Source organism: Leptonychotes weddellii, chromosome 6 (assembly GCF_054177405.1).
Source record: "Leptonychotes weddellii isolate Sample4059 chromosome 6, ASM5417740v2, whole genome shotgun sequence".
In the NCBI taxonomy this organism is placed as follows: domain Eukaryota; kingdom Metazoa; phylum Chordata; class Mammalia; order Carnivora; family Phocidae; genus Leptonychotes; species Leptonychotes weddellii.
The window spans coordinates 110515817-110535927 of NC_138374.1; the positions used below are offsets into that span (position 1 = coordinate 110515817).

Below are 20111 nucleotides of genomic sequence, written 5' to 3' on the forward strand. Positions count from 1 at the left end.
TATAATATTTTGTTAATTGATAACAATATGTACTAAAATTTTTAATTGCTGGTGTTAAGTAATTCAGTCATTTCTTTCACTGGTAAACATTTCTACTGCCATAACCCCTTGCCTGTAGTACAACAAAGCTTCCCAACCATTTTGCTGGCCCTACTCCCAATATGTTTGCCACACCACAGCTTCATATGTAAGTCTTTGCATTCATTCATTCATTCATTTATTCAGTCAGTCATTTATTCATTCAACAAATATCACTTATGACAACCACTGTAATAAGCATCCCTTATACCTCATGGTTTATAATCCAGAACATAGGTTTATGTTCTAGTGGGGAAGGTGGTTATTAATAAAATAAAATATGTCCCTAGATTTGGAAAAAATAAACATGACTTTGAAATAGAAAAGAACATAGGAAGGGCCAGAGTTTAATGAGAATAAGGTGGAAAAGGGCATTACATGAGTTGAGAAATGTGTACCAAAGCTGGATTTTATTCAACATGTAAAGTGGAAAACCATTGAGAGGTTTTAAGGGTCTATCACAATTCGATTTGTATTTAGAGAAGATCAAAACTGTTGCTCCATGGAGGAAATACTGAAGCAAGGTAAGATAGAAGCTTGAAGATCAGTTAAAAGGCTGTTTCAGCAGTGATGGTGGCTTGGTCCCAAGTGATATAATTGGAAATGGAGCACAGTTAAGATGGTGGAGATAGAATAAATTGAATGTAATTGTGACAGAACAGGAGAAATAAAAAATAACACTAATGTTTCTAGCATAAGTTATTTGATATACATAAGTACATTTGCAGATATAGATAAGATTGGGAGTTAGAACAGGTTTAAAGAAGACTTTCACATTCCATTGTGAGGCTGTGAGGCAATGAGGTGTACATGTCAAGAAGGAAGTACCAAATGTGAATCCAGAGACCAAAACTGCAGAGCTGGCTGGAGGTATATATCTGTGAGTCACCAGCATGAAAGAGCTCACCCAGGAAGAGAGAAGTAGACCCAGAACTGAGCTTCAATGTATCACAACACTCAGAAATCAGGTAGAGGAACAGGACTCAACATGGTGGCTGCTAAGGATAAGACAGTGAGGGTCAAGAAAAATCAGGAGGCAATGGTGTTTTGGAAACTGGCAAAAGATAAGGATTGGCAGAGAGGCTAACCATATTTTATGCTCCTGAGAAATCACATAAGATGAGAACAGAGAAATAAGTGATGGTGTAAGATCTGGCAATATAGATATCACTGGCAAGAATAATGCTTAAAAAGTTTCAGTAGCTCCCTGTATCTCTTAAGATAAAGTTAGATCTCTTAGAACCACAAAGCCTAGCAGAGTTTGGCTATCATCTCCCTCAGAAGGCACACGTGTTTTGTTGTTGTTTCTTTCTTTTTCTTTTATGTCTCTCTCTTTTTTTTTTAATTGAGATATAATTGATATGTAACATTGTGGAAGTTTAAGGTATATAATGTGTTGATTTGATACATTTATATATTGCAACATTCCAAGCTCTACTTCTCTTTATGCCAGCAACACATGTCTCTTTCAGTTCCTTGAACACACTCTCCTTCTTTCAATATATATGGTTCTTTCTGCCCGGAGTACTCTTTTTTTCTTCTCCCCATGCCCACTAAACTTCCATTATTTTTTTAGGTCTACCTTCATTGCTTTTTATTTCAGGCAAACTTCACGTCACAACTAGACCAAATACCCTATTATATGCTTAAATCATAATATCAAGTACGTCCTGTGTGCTGAACTTGTCATGGTGATTAGTTAATTAATTATTGTCTCTTCCACTAAAATGGAATAGGGAGGGAGCATGTCTGTTCTGATCACCATTCCTTCTTCATATTAAAAAAAATACCTGTCTTATATGCTAGGAGATATTTGTTGAATAAATGAATGGATAATGTCTGCTTCTGCAGTTAATCTCATGTAATCTGTTTCTCTCTTTTTTTAAAAAAATGTATTTATTTGAGAGAAAGAGAGAGAGAGGAAGAGGAAATGTGGGGGGGAAGGGCAGAGGGAGAAGGAGAGAAAGTCTTAAGCGGATTCCATGCTAAGCTTGGAGCCTGACACAAGGCTTGATCTCACCACCCTGAGATCACAACCTGAGCTGAAACCAAGAGTCTGACGCTAACTTACTGTGCCATCCAGGTGTCCCTCTGTTCTTTACATAACCTTTATTATATGTGACTGAAATATTTGGGAAATGATGATTAATTTAAATAAATACCATTTACTTATTTAATATTACAGTTTTTAGAATTTATTATAAATTGATCAGCTATAATTATTTTAAAATGTTATTGATCAAACTTCATGACTATTCTGGATACATGCTATTTCAATCACTCAAGAAGTACCACACTCCTTACTACATTTAAATTCTGATGTTTCCTGGTCCCTTCCCAGACTCAGTTGTTCAGAATCAAGAGAGTGGATCACATCAATTTGTCACAAATAGTCCTAGTTCTATGAAAGTGTTCTGCTCCTCCTGTCTAGGGCTTGGATACTAGGCCCATACATGATAAAGCACAGATTTCCTCAGATGCCCTGTGGAAAGGCTAGCTACTAACCAGACTTCTGCCTAGATAACCCAGTTTAGTGCTGTCCACTATCAAAGGGAAGCTGTGCCCTTTCCCCCAGCAAACTGCTAGGGTCTTCCTTCTTGTCTCCCTCCTGACACTTTTTATCTCAGAATTATCAATCCTCGGGCTCACCATTGCCTCCATTCTGAGAATATCTGAACTGAACACAAATTTATCCATTGCTATCTGTCTACATTAGGCTCTACTTCTTTATACCTTTGTAGTATACAATATAAGTTTGGCTGACCAAAGTCTAATACTTCCTGTAGACACTAGACTCGATTTTAATACATTAAAACAAAACATATAATTCAACTCATGTATTGCAAATTAGTCTCAGTATTGCTTGGGTAGAATCTCTCTGCCCACTTACTTAAAATGGAATTTAGTCTAAGTTCTTACTGTTTCTTCAAAGTCATGATCTGCAAAGCCCCTTTAAAAATATCTCTTTAAGGCTTCTAAACCCCTCCTATCTTTAGCTTGTTATAGAGTATACTTCTTATACTTGACTCCCTTGAATGTCATGCACTCTCTTCCTGGCCTCTAGTTTTGCTAAATATGCTGCTATAATAGCAAGTTAATAGAACACAAGTATTTGCTTACAGATATTTAAAGCAAACCCCTGGATAGTTTTCCATTGCAAATGTATTTGGAGAAATAGGTTTGATCGATAGTTGAGTACTTGAATTTGTGACTCCTAACACATATTTCTTATTAAGCTTACCTCCTGAAGAATAGTGCTTCTATTCGCAGCTATTTTATTTAAGAAGACACTTGCAAAAAGAGAACATCATCATTTTTATGGAATCAATGTTCTATCTTTTAGAGATTGAAAATTTTTTAAATACATAGTAAAAAAGACCGGGGAAAGAAGTGAGAAAAAATGAAGAAGGTTAGTAAAGCAAGAAAGGAAAGTAACATGAAACTTAGAGATGGTTCAAAACATAACTTGTCCACTTCTTAGCTGTGAGAACTTGGACATATCACCTAAACCCTCTGAACTAGATGGGTAAGATGGGGGAATAATCACATTATTTGTCTCAAGCATTGTGTACAAATTAGATTATGCAATTAAAGTGCTAAGCATATTCCTGGGCATAGCAACAGCCCAATAATTTAGCTATGGTAATAATCAAAATAAAATCAATATCATACCAAAAACCTCATTATAATGTTATTATTCAGAATTTCAGATGTGGGATTATTTTCATTTGCTCAAAGGGATGGTGTGCAAATTTAGCTCTGTAGTTCCCAGTAGCCAGTGACAGGGTAAAACAATGAGTTTGTAAATATGAAAAGATCTATTCACTGTAACACAAGAATCCTTCAATAGTGCTTTCTAACCGAGGATTGTAGAGTTACTGCAAGGGTTCTGTTTGTCTGTAAGTCCCTTAAGTATTGTATATGGCTCAAATCATAGTGCCTATTCGTTTTAAATGAATCCGATATTGTGATAATGATACCAATTTATTTAATTGTGTTACTGAATTCATAGTAGCTTTTTACCAGTATGCATTTTCCTAACCAATGGACTTGCCAAGGACACTATCAGAATCATGAAGAGTGCTGTACATTAATTTGCTGTCTTTTAATCAAAAAGATTGGGAGTGTATTGCTGAGGGGGAAAAAAGTTAGCTTTTGTAAAAAAAAACAAAAACAAAAACAAAAACAAAACAAAACAAAAAAACCCCACCAAAAAACAAAAACCCCAGCTCTCAATTGCATCGCTCTTCTTGCCCTCATCAACAGCCCTGAAGACCTCTCAAGTCACAGAAGCATTCTTTTTTTAAAGCAGGATTTGCTGCTGTAGACAGGACTTTCTGATTCATGGCTAGCCCCACGGGGATATCTGTCAAAGATTTGGGGCAAAGCTGTTAAGCTTTAGGAGAGTGCTTTTGCATAGAAAATGGGTCTGACTGCTAAAATTGTTCTATTGGTGGGGTTTGAATGTCTTCCTAGTAAATGACACTGGTTGCAAAAATTAACCAGATAGGTAATTGTTTAATTGTTCACTTGGTCATTTTGAATCAAATACACGTATTTTCTACTAATTCAATCCTTGTGTCATCTTGCCAACCCCCATTTTGGTATATCCACCCTGGGTCTGTTTTATCACCTCGTAGGTAAAAAAATTCTTGATTATTTGGGGGGGGGGAAGATATGATTTTTTTAAGTCGTAATGAATAGTGTAAGGGAGTATTATTTGGAGACTTAAAAAAACATCTTCCTTGAAGGAAAAAATCTTTTAAAAGGCCTACTAACTTGGTCTAATTACTTGAATTAAGGAAGTAAGATGCTTTTGCACTGACTTTGAACAACTTTCTTGACTTCCTGCAAAGAGGATTCTTGACAGTATTTTTGGAGAAGTTAGTAAAACCGAATCTGACATCACTACCTAGCAGTTTGTGTAGCTAGCAAAGTGGTTTGTTCTTAGGGTAGCAGAGGAGGAAATTGCTCCCTGTCTGATAAGACAACAGCAAAGAGTATGCATTCATTTCTTTTATTTTTGACTCAGTTTCACAAAGAAAACCTTTTGCAGAGATAACTATTATTTTGCCTTTCAGAAGGACGCATGCTGTTTCATAGGAATACGGCTGATTTCCAGATATGACCATGTATTTGTGGCTTAAACTTTTGGCATTTGGCTTTGCCTTTCTGGATACAGGAGTGTTTGTTACAGGTAAGTACAAGGATATTAATCTATTCTTAGTTATTTTTTTTTCCTTCTGGAGGGACGTGGGTTTGAAATAGAAATAAAAATAAGTTAAGTGTTGGTGATTGGAAATGAGGAAGCTCACTATAAAATGGTCAAAGCTATTGTAGCTCAGAGAGACAAGTCTTGCTATGTGACAGAATACATTGTTACTGTTTAAAAAGGCATAAATGTTTTGGGGAAAAAAATCACAATTTAAAAGAAATGTTGTCTATCCATATCTTTGTTTACAAACTGTTCAAGGCTATTACAAAAGCAATGTTGTTATTTAACCCTCAAATACGTGAATATAAGTTTATGAAAGTCTGAAGAAATCTTAATGACAAAGCAAGTGAATTTTCATCCTTTTAACAAAAAATGATTTTTTAAAAGTCATAATATGGCTTTGGTTGCATGTAAGCCACTCTTTCTTTTTGAACTGGAGTTTGCTTCCTCAAATTTTGATTACTACTGAAATATTTTTATTGAATACGTAGCTATATGATAGTTTAAAATAATACATTTGGGTATTTAACAAAATATTAATTTTATGCATACTCTCAACACAGAATATATTTCAAAACAAGTTTTTGGTTTCTTCCTAATAGTTTTAATGATTATTTGCTTTGGAAATTTTTACGGGGCCACCGCCCTTCCTGGGTGATGGGTAAATATTAGAGCCTTGATGAGATAAAAATATTTAAACTCTTAAGAGTCATGCAAATACTATATTCTATAGGAAAATGTAATGGGGAATCTCAAATACTCATTTAAGTTGAAGATCTTGGTATATTTGTTATCTATTTTTTTTTAAAGATTTTATTTATTTATTTGACAGAGAGAGACACAGCGAGAGAGGGAACACAAGCAGGGGGAATGGGAGAGGGAGAAGCAGGCTTCCCATGGAGCAGGGAGCCCGATGTGGGGTTCGATCCCAGGACCCTGGGATCATGACCTGAGCCGAAGGCAGACGCTTAATGACTGAGTCACCCAGGCGCCCCTATTTGTTATCTATTTAATGGACATTTCTTGAATAGTTTCGGTTTGGGTCATGAGTGCATTTCGGTTGATTGTTAAATGTAACTAATAAATCGATATTTAATAGATACTACTTATGATGTAGTATCTAAAAGCTGTTCTTCATTATTGAAAGGACATTGAAAATGGCATTTTTGTAGAAATTCCAAATAAGTTTTTAAAAAAGGGAAAAAATATTTTTTAAAAGTCTTGCTTACTTGAATTGACTTTGAAATCTGTTTTTGACTTTCCACCACTCTTCTTTCCTCTAAAAGGCAGGGCAGTAGCTACCTCTAGAGCTTGTTACATTGTCAGTTGATACTTTGTGTAACCAAGAAGAGTGGAAAGCAGTGTAAGATACTGTTTGGTTTTTAACTGCAAAGATGGGTTAAAATTTGTTTATAGAAATACAGCATTTTGTCTTAATACAAAAAATGTTTATCAATTTACCTTCCCTATAAAGTTAGTTTATCATAACCCAAACCAAATTATAATGAATAATGATTTTAACCATGTGATAATATATATATATTATCACAAATCAGAGTGAATATTCATTAAAAATTTCCACTCAAGAACTGTTGCAAAGCATTTCTAAATGAACATAAAGAAACACTGAAATATTTCTAGGACACAGAGCAAATCACCACAAAAATTTTAACTCACTCTATTCAGGATTTTTACCATAAGAAATATCTTTCAATTTATGATCAAAATAAGAGAATATAAAGTTATCCAGAAACCTTCAAATCAATTGTGCTGAACAATTTGTACTTAAATAAATGGATAGATATACATAGATTTATTTTGAAGGATCAAGTTTTTCTTCAATTGCTTACATAAATATCAAGAGCAAACACTTTTTTAAAGGCAATGATGGTCTTCCTGAAATTTATACTTATTTTTAGAAAAAAACCGTAAGAATCTAATTATCTATGTCTGCAAATCTTACTTATCCTTTTAGGTTCTGAGGGACGTTTTGTAATTCAATGTATGGTTTGGGAAGTTATTAATGTTTTAAATTATATTTTTCTTTATTAGCAACAAATGAGTTTAATTGTATGCTTGATTTTAATGTGTTACAATTGAGTTTAGTGATCATAGGAAGTATTAGGCTTCTGGGCATCAAATTTATATTGTGTACTCTAAGGGAATAAAAAACCAGAGCCAAATGTAGAGAGACATCAATTAATGGATAAATATATGCACAATTCAGATGTGTTATTTAATACCTAAAGTACAAATACAGGAAAGGCAAAATTAAACTTTGCCATGGCAACTATGCTGGGTTGAGTTTTATGCAAAACTTTCTAATCTCTTTGCTCTGTGCCTCTTTGCCATGATAACTGGAAACCTTTGTTAAACATTTCTAAATAATTCTAGGGGATGATGATAGTTCTGAGAATGCAGATAGACATGAGTGTTCTCTGACTCCAAAAAGGTGTAAAGCTAGGCAAATCTATCAGTCTATAACATACCAGCTAGAGTTTATGAGTTAGATTATGTGAGTTATGAGTCATAACAGTTTAGATTCATTTCCTGGTCATAAGTCTCCATTTTCCCAGCCATATTAAAAGAAATATTTCATGTTACAAACATGTATTATGCCTTGCACATCTCAGGCTTTCAATACAAATTATGAATTGAATTTAATAAGCAATCTTATTAAGTCTTAAATACTCCACAATTTAGAGATTTGTGGGTATAGACATTATTTTTTATGAATCTTTTACAAGTATTTTTCTAATAAAAATTTGCCTGTGATCCTTATCATTGCTAGAATTTGAAATGCATTTTGTTTGAGAAAAGGTAAGGTGGACTTAGGGATCTGTCTTTCCTTTTCCTCTCTTGTTCTATATAATTAAGTAGAGGGACAGTGTGGTTAGCTTGGGGGGCTAGGTCTTTTCTCTGTTGTGGGATACTTGATATCCTTTCACCAGTGACAATTAACTAGTGTAAGAATATAGATATTTTAAAAAAAGAATATAGATATTTCAACACTCTTCGTAAAAATACACATATACTGATACACACACATATATATTCTAGTGTTTATGTGTGAATTATACAATACACACATACACGTATCTACTTATCTATCTTCTGGTTCTTCATATTTGTCTACTTTTAAATATTGGAGTTCTATGGGCTTTAATCCCTGGCCAGTTTTATTCTTGTTTTCTCTGCTCAGAGTTCTTTACCATTACCTGCTATATATTGATGATCCTGATTTTCCATCTCCAGACTCATTTCTCTGAGGTGCAAGAAAAAAAAAAAAGAAAAGAAAAAAATCTGAAATATATTTAAATGCTCAAGTCTTATAATTTTACTTTTTAATAATCTTTAAAATCTTTTCCCCTTTCTTCATCTCCATTGACATCGCCTTAATTCATGCCTTTATCATTTTTTACCTGGAGTAGTATTATAGTTTCTCAATCTCTCTGCAGTCTCATCCATTTCCTTCTATACTCTACACCTTAAAAATATAAAATAAAAGGAAGAAAAAAACCCTCTGATAACTTCTCATTGCCTTTGGTATACACACTAACCTCCTTGCCGGAACAACTGAGTCCACCAGTGAGCTAGGAGCTGGGCCTGGAGCTGGGCAGGGAGTGTTTTGTCTTTTTTCCTGTATGATTCATTAACCCACAGGAAGCAGTTTCAACACTCTGCTTGGCTCATCTACACTTCCTCAGGACCTTGAAGGCTCTGTGCAAGTCCTATTTCGTCTTGAATGTTTTCTTCTGTCACTCATGCCACAAAATATCTCCACTGAAATTGTAGACATTTTGCCACCTTTCAGTGGCATTTTTCACATACTATTTCAATTTGTTGTTGTTGGTGGTATTAGTATTATTATTTACCAATCAGTGTATTTTCTTCCATTGTAACCTGTGTGTATTCACAAACTATGTTTTATTCCTTTTTCTGTATCACCTGTACCTGATTTCTTACCAGATACTAAAAAAGTAATGGATGCTTTTTGACAAAACTGAAGATTATAATAATGAAGGAGAAAGAGAAGAACACAGAAAAATTCAGAAATAGAAGACAGAGGAAGAGAGAAATGTGAGACAAAAAAATTAGCCAGAGGCAAAGTGGAAGGATAGAGGGAGTTAGACAAAGTCATCAAGATTAAATAAAATAATTTTGGATTTGGATCTTTATAGGTTTTACATTTTTTAAAATTTAATTTATTATTATTATTATTATTTTGCTATTTCCTTCTTTCATCTCCCCATTTTCCCTCTTATCTGGAAGGCCCTCCTAAATTCTTAAAAATCCATAGTTCAAGAATGTTATTCCGAAGTATTTCTTGGCCTATTCTTTGGACATTTTTGCAAATGTTATTTCATTTGGTGGGTTAGTTTTGTTCTTCAAATATAGGTGACTCTAGGAAGAAAAGTAAGGAATCAGACGGGGGAGGAGATACTCATCTAACATAGGGACAAAACACATGGAGTCAGGTCCAGTCCTTGAGAGCTCAGCCATGGACACCAGTAGTGTTGTGGGAGTGTTTCCAGGGCTCACTCTATGCATTGCATTCTGTGCACACAAAAAGTTTGTAGGGAGTCTGGGTATCATTTCTTACTAGAAACATGATAATGAATCTCAGTCTGAGTGGGTAAAAAGCAGAGATTTATAGTTAGGTTGATTAGTTTTGTTGGTGAAAGCACAGTGTTAAAACACACAAGGTTTTCTGTTCAGATCATGTATATGTAAGTTACCTTGGTACAGAGAAAGAAATTTGTCATCACCAAACGCCTGTGATCTTTTTCAGTCATCATATCAATTTATGGGAATATTTACACAGGAGAAAATTGGAATGGAAATTGAACTTAATCTCACTTTAAACTTAATTTCAGTCTAGTCTAAATAGCTGTGTCGGTACTAGATACCCAACTCCATACTATTTGCCTATCACTAAAGGATTAGTGCTATGACTTTTATATACATGAAGGTAATACTTTTAAGGGAATGATGAAGAAAAAAATGAAATATTGCAAGCTATTCATTTAGCCATATGATATGATATCTATTTCTACATAATACTGAAATATATAGACATACTTGGTGTACATGGCCATAACCAACATTTAGATGAGAAAATATCTAATCATTGCCTAAAATTTTTAATATACATTCATTTTTATATGTCAAGGTGCTACTTCAGTTTCAGTCTGTCAAGAGTCTCGGGAATGGATACTGTAAGCAGAGAATTGTGTGTTCAGGAATAATAACAAAAACAAAAAAAGATATAGAAACAAAACTTTGGCATAAATACACATTAAAGTCAATGTTAGTGAAATATATAAGCACCTTCCATGTGCATTCATATCATTAACTGACTGACCTCTGAAAAGATAATCGACAAGATTATCAATGCTTTTATTAGATTCTTTACTGAAGACCCACTAAAACAACTTTAACATCTTCCATGGTACTTAACTATATATACAGTGTTTAAAGATTAAACATTTATTTCCTACTAAAAATGAGCCACAAATACCTGAAATGAAAAAGTTATTTTACTAAAACTTCAATTTCTCCTATATATACTGCATGTGAGATAAAATTATAACTGCATGCAATGATATTCCAATGAAAATGATTGCCATTCATATATTTAAAAACTATTTCCAACCAAAATGTGAACATCTGCAGGAAAATCATCAGCCCTTCAGAAAGGTGATCTGCTAACATTGGAGCACAATTCAAGAGCTAAGGGCAACTCAGCATCACACTCATATCATATATATTAGAAAATGAACAGCTACTCTGGCAAACTTAACAAAAAGCATTGATATGCAAGAAGAAACTCTGCATTGTAAATATTAGTAATAATAAATTGTGCTCATAGTCATGAAAATAGATTAGAGAATCCTATATAAATAATAATGATGTTAAGAGATGATAGCAAATGGACGATATCATGGCAATAAAGTGTGGCCACCATATTTTAAATATCTCCACTTAAAGAAAAAGAAAACAGTAATTTGTTTACTGATAAAAGAAATACTAAGCATCACAGGAAATGAGTCAGCTGCCATACTGTGTTGGAGATGGCATTTGGATCAAGGTGCATTTTAAAAATCTAATTCTATGAATTGTATGATCTCTATTCAAATCATTTTCCATTTTTGATACACAGTGTCCCATCTGTAAGCATTGAAATTGAGAATATTTGTGAAAATGCTTTGAAAACTATGAGATACCCTGCAAAGTTATATATTGTATTTACATGATCCTATAAAATCATAGCACATAGCTCTTTATCATTGACACATGATTCCAAATCACATCTCTTCCTTTGAGAGACTCGTAGGAGATACAGTTTAAGGCTATGTGGTAAAGGAATAAACCTTAGAGATCTTTGAATTCTTTTAACTTTGCATCCCCTCTTTTAGGGATTTTTCAGGCTACTCTGGATTCTACCTCTTAAATAGTTTGTAAATCCAACTCTTTGCTACAGATTCTTATCATTTCTTATTGTAACAATAGCTGCAATCTTGCCTCCCTTTGTAAGTTTGCTTGTTTCTTTCTCTCTCTTTTTTTTTACATTTCAATATTACACAAAATGTAACTGATCTAATGTCATTATTTACTTCTGTCGAATTTTAAATTGGGCAGTATTAGACATTTTCAAATTTATATTGTGCTGATATATCTATCATTAACAACCATTTTGTGATTGAGAGCTCTTTCAGCAAGATCCATTTTGAGATTTTTAAGGGTTTTGATTATTTCTCAAGTAACCAGTGGAAACTTCAGAAATACTTACAAGACTGCTGTATAGTCTAGAATTGCATTTTAACTCTCATTCATTTGTGTGGCATTCTTCTTATTAGCTTATACACCTTATGCCAACTTCTTACTAATTGGAATAGCAAAAATTAGAGAGAAGAATCAAGATGATAAGTTTAATGTTTTCAATATACATCAGTGGGTGAGATCAAAATAAGGTGTCAAATCATCTTACTTTTGTCTCTGCATTTAGGAAAAATAAAGCTATTACCATGGTATACACAGCTTTAATTTAATCCTGCCAGATTTTTCTAGCTTTATCTGTAACTTTGTGACATGTACTCTACAGTTGACCCTTGAACAATGGAGATTAGGGAGGTTGATGCCCTACACAGCCAAAAGTCTATGCATAACCTTTGATTCCCTCATTTATTTATTTAACTACTAATAGTCTACTATTGACCATAAGACTTCCTAATAACATAAAAAGTTGATGAATGCATATTTTGTATGTCATATGTATTATATACTGTATTTTTATGATAAAGTAAACTTGAGAAAAGAAATATTAAGAAAATAATAAGAAAAAAACACCTATAGTACTATACTGTATTTTTTTAAATAATTGTTCAGAGGTTTTATTTTTTTTATTATTTTATGTTAATCACCATACATTACATTATTAATTTTTGATGTAGTGTTCCATTATTCATTGTTTGCATATAACACCCAGTGCTCCATTCAGTATGTGCCCTCTTTAATACCCATCACCAGGCTAACCCATCCCCTCACCCCCTCCCCTCTAGAACCCTCAGTTTGTATTTATCAGAAAAAGTCCATATCAGAAGTAGACCTGCACAGTTCAAACCAGTATTGTTCAAAGGTCAACTGTATACTCCTGTTGTAACTTGCATTTTCCTAAAGTATAATGTTTTCTTGTCTCCAAACTGTTGGCCAGGCTGTTTCTTCTTCCCTCCACATTTTTTTTTTTTTAAACTCGGCAAATTATAATTGCCCTTTAAACTTTAGTTCAAAGAAATTTACTGAACTAATGGGCAACTTCCTCTGGGCAACCCTCCTGCATGTCCCCTGCTCTTCCAGTCCTTTCACACCTGGGCAGGTGTTCGTCTGCTGTGATGATCCCATGAATAACCCTCTTGGAGATCTCTTTATTTGGCTGTCTCTCATTGTAGCTGGCGAGCTCGTGTAGATCATCATTGGGTCTCTGCGTATTTACCAGTGAGTGCCTGCAGGTCCTTGGAACTTGTTTGTTAAATGAATGGATAGTTGTCAGTATAATCTAACCCTGTATGTAGAAAAGTACTTAACAACTCATAAAAACAATTTTAAATCTGTCCTTTTGTTGTTGTTATTACAGTGAATTATTTATAGTAAAGTTTCTACATGATAGAAAGGTTCAAGAAATGGAAGAAAAAATTGCTTAAAATCCTTGATCACACTTTTTCTTTCCCTCTTGTCTTTTATCTCTGTTTTGATTACGTGCTATGTGTAAAATTGCACATCCCATTTTTTTCCTAAGTAAACCATGATTATTTTAGGCAACTTGAGAAACACAGAAATGAATAAATAGGAAAATAAAAATCTCGTGGATTCTCAAAACCCATCACTAAAAATTTTACCAGTCTAGCTAAATCTGTTTATTTATTCATTATTAATTCGTTTCACAAACAAATATTTTATGAGTGCTTTCCCTGTACCTTCAGCTGGGAATGCCATATTCTATGCCTAGCCCTGGAAGTCTATATTCTCATTGTGGCAATGGCTGCTTGGAGACAGGGTTTTAAATCTTCCAAATTCTCCATAAGCTTTCTCCTCAAAGTAAGAATATACCTTGCAACAGATGATTAATTGTGTTCTCAATCTTTTATAAACTATAGATTAAAAAATTATTATTTTAAAATCTGCATATAATACATTATTTAAGCAAAATCTCTGTTCTTGCCAGACAACATCTAGGCCCCTGTTTCAACTAGATTTCTTCTGTAGGCTTTCAGTTGTAGAAGTTCTGAAGGTGCCACTGAGTTGTGTAGGTTATTATTAGATATTTAATAAATAAAGTTGGTAGATGCAAAGAGGAACTAGCCAAAAGTCCCAATTCTTTTTGGTTTGTTTGTTTTGTGATTTAAGCTGAAAATAAAAGCTTTATTTGGAGAGGCATGTTAAAACATACACACATACACAGCATGCAAACACATCCTTAAATTTTTTGGTGATCTTTCATAGCAATTTTCTGAGGTCATCGGATAATAAGGGCTGATATTTCATCCTGGGTTGGTCTGATTCTCGGTCCATTCTTTTTCGACTGGATTACTCAGCTTTCTTAGTGGTTAGCCTAGTAACCAGGTAATTGAGGACATGACTACTTGATGGTAGACAAATCACACCAGGACTGAAGGGTGGTTGGTAGTGTCTCAGAGGTCATTTGTGTGAAACATACATTTCAGCCCCATGCAGCTTATTTAGCTACATAGGTGAAACATTGGGTGCCCAGCCACTTCCATATCTTTAGCAAGATCTAAGTCACCTAAGATTTTGTCTCTTATAAGAAAACAAAAGACATCTTTGATTAATTTGTATTTACTATGAATGTTGATGCTGAATTAATAATGCAGAAGTAATGTTGCCATCATCTTGAAATGGAGCGTAAGAAGGTACACCTCTGAGTCTGTCTGGAGGTGAGTGATATGACAGAAAGAATGGATTTTCCCCAACCTAATTTGTTTTTGATATTACATAAAATGAAAGCCATTGAATAATTTACCAAAATATCTAGATTGTTTTTTGTTGTTTTTGAAGTGTAAGGGAAGTAACTTGACCTTTGTTAAACACTTTGATCATGGAAAACACATGAGGTTCTCATCTTATTCCAGGAAGTGTAGACACCAGATAAGCTTTTTATAGTTATCCAAGAGGCATATTAAATGAATCTGGTAGAGCTATCTTATAGTTTTCTACTCCAGGGACAAGTTAGCTAAAACTCAAGGTAGTGGAAAGAATAAAAAATATGTTTATTGTTTGGTTACTGTGATAAATGTGGGCTGGTCAATCAAATAACTTAGGTCAAGTATTCTACTTTGAATTCTTAGACTCAGGTTTCCAAATCCCTTTTTTGGTTTCTAAACTAAGATTTTAACTTATGCCTAATAAGTCCTAAGTCTTTCTATTTTTTTAGTGACCATGTTTTTATTTTCTGAATTTACTGATGGAAGCTTTAGGTATGTTCAAGATACATAGTAGCTAAGAAAAAATAAATTAAGCAGAAGATATCAGTTCAGAGCATTGACTGTGAGAGGGAGTGATGATAATGTGGGAAGTAGATAAGCAAAAGAAAAGGGCCAGGGAGCTGATGAAAATAATTTAAAGAGATAATACTAGAAATATTGGATTCAAACAAGCTCTAACCTTTAATGTGCTTAAGAAATCAGTCTTTGAAATGTTGCCTGGATTCCATTTTGAGCTTTCCAATTAGAAACATTACCTTTTAGAGCCTCAGTTTCCTTATCTGTACAATGGGAATAATAGTGGTAGCTATTAAATGAGATAATTTATTCATTGAGTTAGCCATTTTTAAAATAGAACCCCTATTATGTGGTAGGAACTATTCTAAGTGCTGACACGGTGGTAAATAAAACAGAAAAGGTACCAACTTTCATGAAGCTTACATCTTAGTAAAAGAGATAACGAAACCAAATAAATAACTGAGAAAGTTTCAGATATTGATAAGGGCTGTGAAATAAAACAGTGTTTCATGATAGAGACAGACCAAATTGGGGAGTGACTGGCCCTTTCGACAGTGATCAAAGAAGGCCTCTTAGAAGTAGCATCATTAGGTTGCTAACATTGGCTGACAAGAGTGTAAAGATTTTTGTAAAGAAGAACTGGCAGGTGCAAAGGTTCTTCAAAAAAAGCAAAAACTTGGTGGGTTCAAAGCAAGGAAAGGAGGTCAGGTGCTTGCAGTATGGTGGGTAAAGGCTGAGTGGTTTGTGGTGAAGCTGGAGAGATACGTAGAAGGGTAAGGTCTTTGTTGGAAATGGGCCTTGTTGGAAATGGAAAGAATTTGGATTTTGGATTTTTGGATTTTTACCTTAAGTGTGAAGAGAAGAAGCTATTTGGAAGTCTTAAGCAGAGAATAAGCTGATCTTGTTTCCATTTTAAAGAGACTACTCTGGCTGCTGTGGGAATAGATTGAAAGTGAGTTAAAACCTGGAGACCAGTTAGGAGCCAGTTGGATTGGTGGAAGGGAGAAAGGGGGTGATATCCGGGCTAGGTGCTGGCAGTAGAGGTGGAAAGAAAGGTCAAATGTATATAGAATCAAGAGAAGTTGCTGTGTGAAAGAAAAATAGGAGATTATACAGAACGACTCATTTTTTCCTCATGAGCAGTTAAAATGAGAAACACCCCAGTCAGGGTAGGCAATCAAGGGTTCTGTTTGATCCATATTAATCTTTGAATTCTCATTAGACATCCAGCTAGAGATATCTAGAAATCAACTGGAGTTATAGTGTGGGGCTCATTAGGACTAGATTGGAGCCATACATTTGGAAGTCACTGTATATAGATGGAATTTAAAGCCAAGGGACTGAAGACCTTATTCTGAGCTCTGGGACACTTCATATTTGGAGGGGTTGAGAGGAGGGACTAGTAAAAGAAAAAGTGAGAAGGGGTAGCCAAAGTGGAAAAGGAAAAAAAATATTTTGCTTTGGATGTTGAGAAAAAGAGCTGATGATTTAAAGGACTTAGCACACTTGCTGGCATATAATGAGAATCCAGTGAATTTCACATAAAAGTCCAAATTCATGTCTCTTGAAAGGCTGATTGAACAGTGATTGTAAACGTACTTATTATTGTCAAATATCCCTATTTAACTTTAATACTGGCACAAAAGTAAGTATGAAAATAATTTGTAACAATATTCATAAGAATTAAATATATATGTATATGTGTGTATATATATATACATGTATAATATATATCTCCCTTGCTAGCTTAGCTATTAGAAAAAAGAAGAATATGACTTAAAATAATATTTTAATAAAATCTATGTAAAATATATTGAGAGACTAATGAATTAGTAATTTAATTGAAAATGTCTTGAAAAGTAATGTTATGTTGATTCCTTTGTGTGGTATATTTTGTTTTGATGCATATTGATAAAAATCTTTAAAAATACTATTTAAGCTAATACATGGACAGGTTAGGAGGTTTTCAGAACATTAATTGGTTACATAAAAGTCTTATTTCTAAATCAAATTTTAAATCTTTCATTTCTTTGAGGAATTTGAAAAATAATTGGTTATTACTTAGGCTTATATTAGGTAGGACCGAATAGCCTTGATAATTATACAGCTTACAAATAGAAATTTGTCCTTTTGGGAATATATATGTATTATACATACGTACATATATATGTAGTTAATAAGATAAATAGTGCTACCATGTGCCAGGCACTATTCTCAACACTTTATAAATGTGATCTCATTTAACTTAAGTATACATATAGAAATCATTATGGAGTCTAGCTTATACTTGTCTTTAAATTCAGTAAAGTTGTTAATTTATTTCCCTGTATTTTATCATAAAATTTACTGATTATCATATTCTGAAAGGGAATAGCTAAATTTAATTTTTCTTGTTTTAATTTTATTTTTTTATTATTATTATTATTTTTTAGATCTTTATTTATTTATTTGACAGAGAGAGAGATAGCGAGAGCAGGAACACAAGCAGGGGGAGTGGGAGAGGGAGAAGCAGGCTTCCTGCCGAGCCGGGAGCCCGATGTGGGACTCGATTCCAGGACCCTGGGATTATGACCTGAGCCGAAGGCAGACGCTTAACGACTGAGCCACCCAGGCGCCCTCTTGTTTTAATTTTAAATACTAAAATTGAGAAAGAAGGACAGAAGAAAGGGAAGTAATAATGAGCTCCTCCCATTTACCTGGTGCTAAGATGCTTCGCCTGCATTGTACTATTCAGCTTTATCTTTCTTTCTATATTTTGTTTCTAATTGTTCAGAGTATTAAATGTTCAAATAAACCTTGGTCACTAGTGTGAACAGAGGAAAACAGAATTATGATTAAACCAAAAGAATAAGCAATCTAAATACTATTGATATTTGTTGTTGTATTATGGTATTTTGCTCAAGTTGAAAACTGGGCACGTCAGATGTCTGGGTAGTTTACTATGATTTCAAAAATGAAATCATATTGAAAAGGCTCAGCACGGGAGAAAGTTGTGTAGCTTTCTCTTCCTGCCCTGCTTCATTTTCACAAGGATATAAAGCCATAGTTTAAGCACATCTGCTTCATAGCAGAGAGAGAGAGAGAGGAAGAGAAGGATTGAGGGCAGAGGGAGGGAATGAGAGAAAGTGAATCAGTTTATTGCAAACAATATTTTAGTGTGTGGAAAATAGATAATCATGCATGCAGGCACTATTATCAGTGAGTTCGAAAGCATAATTTATTGTAATGCAGAAAATCTAGCGGTATGTAAGTAGGGAAATAAAAAGCCTAAGTAAACCTACGTAATCCATTTTAAGATGTGTTAGCTCAATTATGCAAGAAAATGTCACTACTTCTCTGCCCCCTACTTTGAGGATAAAAGTTGGAATGAATGGAAATAACTTTCCATCTTAAAAAAAAGAGGAGTCAGTATCATTTCAATGTGCAGAGCTGTGATACCACATGGCAACTTTAAGAACAAATGGAACCCACAAGTCCATCTACATGTTCAAGAAAGAGAGGTTCTCACACAGAGGAAGATTAAAAATATTTTCAGGGTGATCTAAAGCAGAAAATCACCAAAGCCTTTGAAATCAAAGATTTTCCCTGTTCTAAGAATAGAAGGTGGTTTTATGTTGAGGGCAACTAGAAGGCATGATGGAAGAACTATAGAGAATGGCTGGTGGGAGATCAAAGGCAAGTAGAACCTCAAAATTCTGGAAGTGGAGCAAGTCAGATACAACATAAGGAGTACTTCAAAGACAAGGAAATAAGAATAATAAAAGTATCTTTAGTTGTCAAATGTAAAATGTGTGCCAGTTTTGTCACATTTTATTTTTAAAGAGCATTGTAAAACCAAAGACATTTTCTGTTAACATGAACCTAACTATGCATATTTTTCTCATCTATCTTAGTCAATTTTCCAAAAGAAAAAAAAATGCATTATGCTCAGAGTCCAAAATGTCTTTTTTTTTTTTTTTGGTTCTCCTCACTAGAATGCCTTCTCTTAAACTAAATTTTAATATTTACATTTCTAAGTATAGGGTGGCCAGAGAAAATGAACGAGATATCACTTCATAAAGTAGAATGAGATGAAATAATAAAGGAATTATTACATTCTCCAAGCATCTGCAAAACTATAAAGGAGTGCAGAAGTTCTGTTATTACTGTTATAATTAGCTTCTCTTTTGGTTTTTTCAATTTAAGAGTTGGAATCTTGACTTAAAAAATAAGAGTTTGCATATTAATCTATACATCCAAGTCCAGAAATAATGGAATGTTCAAACCACTGGCAATGTAGATTCTTATTTTGTATTTAAGCCATCCTACAAACATTTGTATTTGTTAAAGAGCTAAGAAGAAAGAATCAGTGCAACCTACAATGCCATGATTTTGTAGAATCTTTGCTCTGGCATATGTTTTGTCAATTTATGAAAGAAAATGCTTACCATGGACCTATTTTTTGCTAAAATGTGACCTTTATGACCTTTAGATTTTAAACAAACAATATGTACATATGGTGTTTCTGGAAAAAAAAATCATGTGCTTTTAATTTTAATTCATCCATTATTCTGTTCCTTATTTAATTTAGAATATATTTCTATAATTCCTTTAAAACCAAAATAAAGCATGATTCATTTAAAAATTTATTCTTGCTTTCCTTATCCATGATTTTTTTTCTGAATTAACACTTCTGAAGGATATCAGATACCGTAACTTGTCCTTCACTCTAGGCCTCCATTTTATGGGCTGAACATCTGGATTTGATGGCCAAGAAAACATTTCCTTCCGCTGACTTTTCTAATAATCTTTTCTAACAGATA

At 33.8% G+C, this 20111-nt stretch overlaps 1 protein-coding gene across 5 annotated transcripts in view; it reads left to right on the forward strand.

Annotated features, from left to right (window-relative positions):
- The first annotated feature begins 4944 nt into the window (after positions 1–4944).
- PTPRC (protein tyrosine phosphatase receptor type C) overlaps positions 4945–20111 on the forward strand; it is a 117110-nt gene continuing 101943 nt past the window's right edge. For all 5 annotated transcript variants that reach the window (XM_081824955.1, XM_081824956.1, XM_031024022.2 and 2 more), the window contains exons 1-2: positions 4945–5078; positions 5160–5275. In XM_081824955.1, coding sequence (XP_081681081.1) covers positions 5203–5275 — 73 coding nt within the window. In that variant the 5' untranslated portion in view covers positions 4945–5078; positions 5160–5202. The remainder of the gene's footprint in view (positions 5079–5159; positions 5276–20111) is intronic.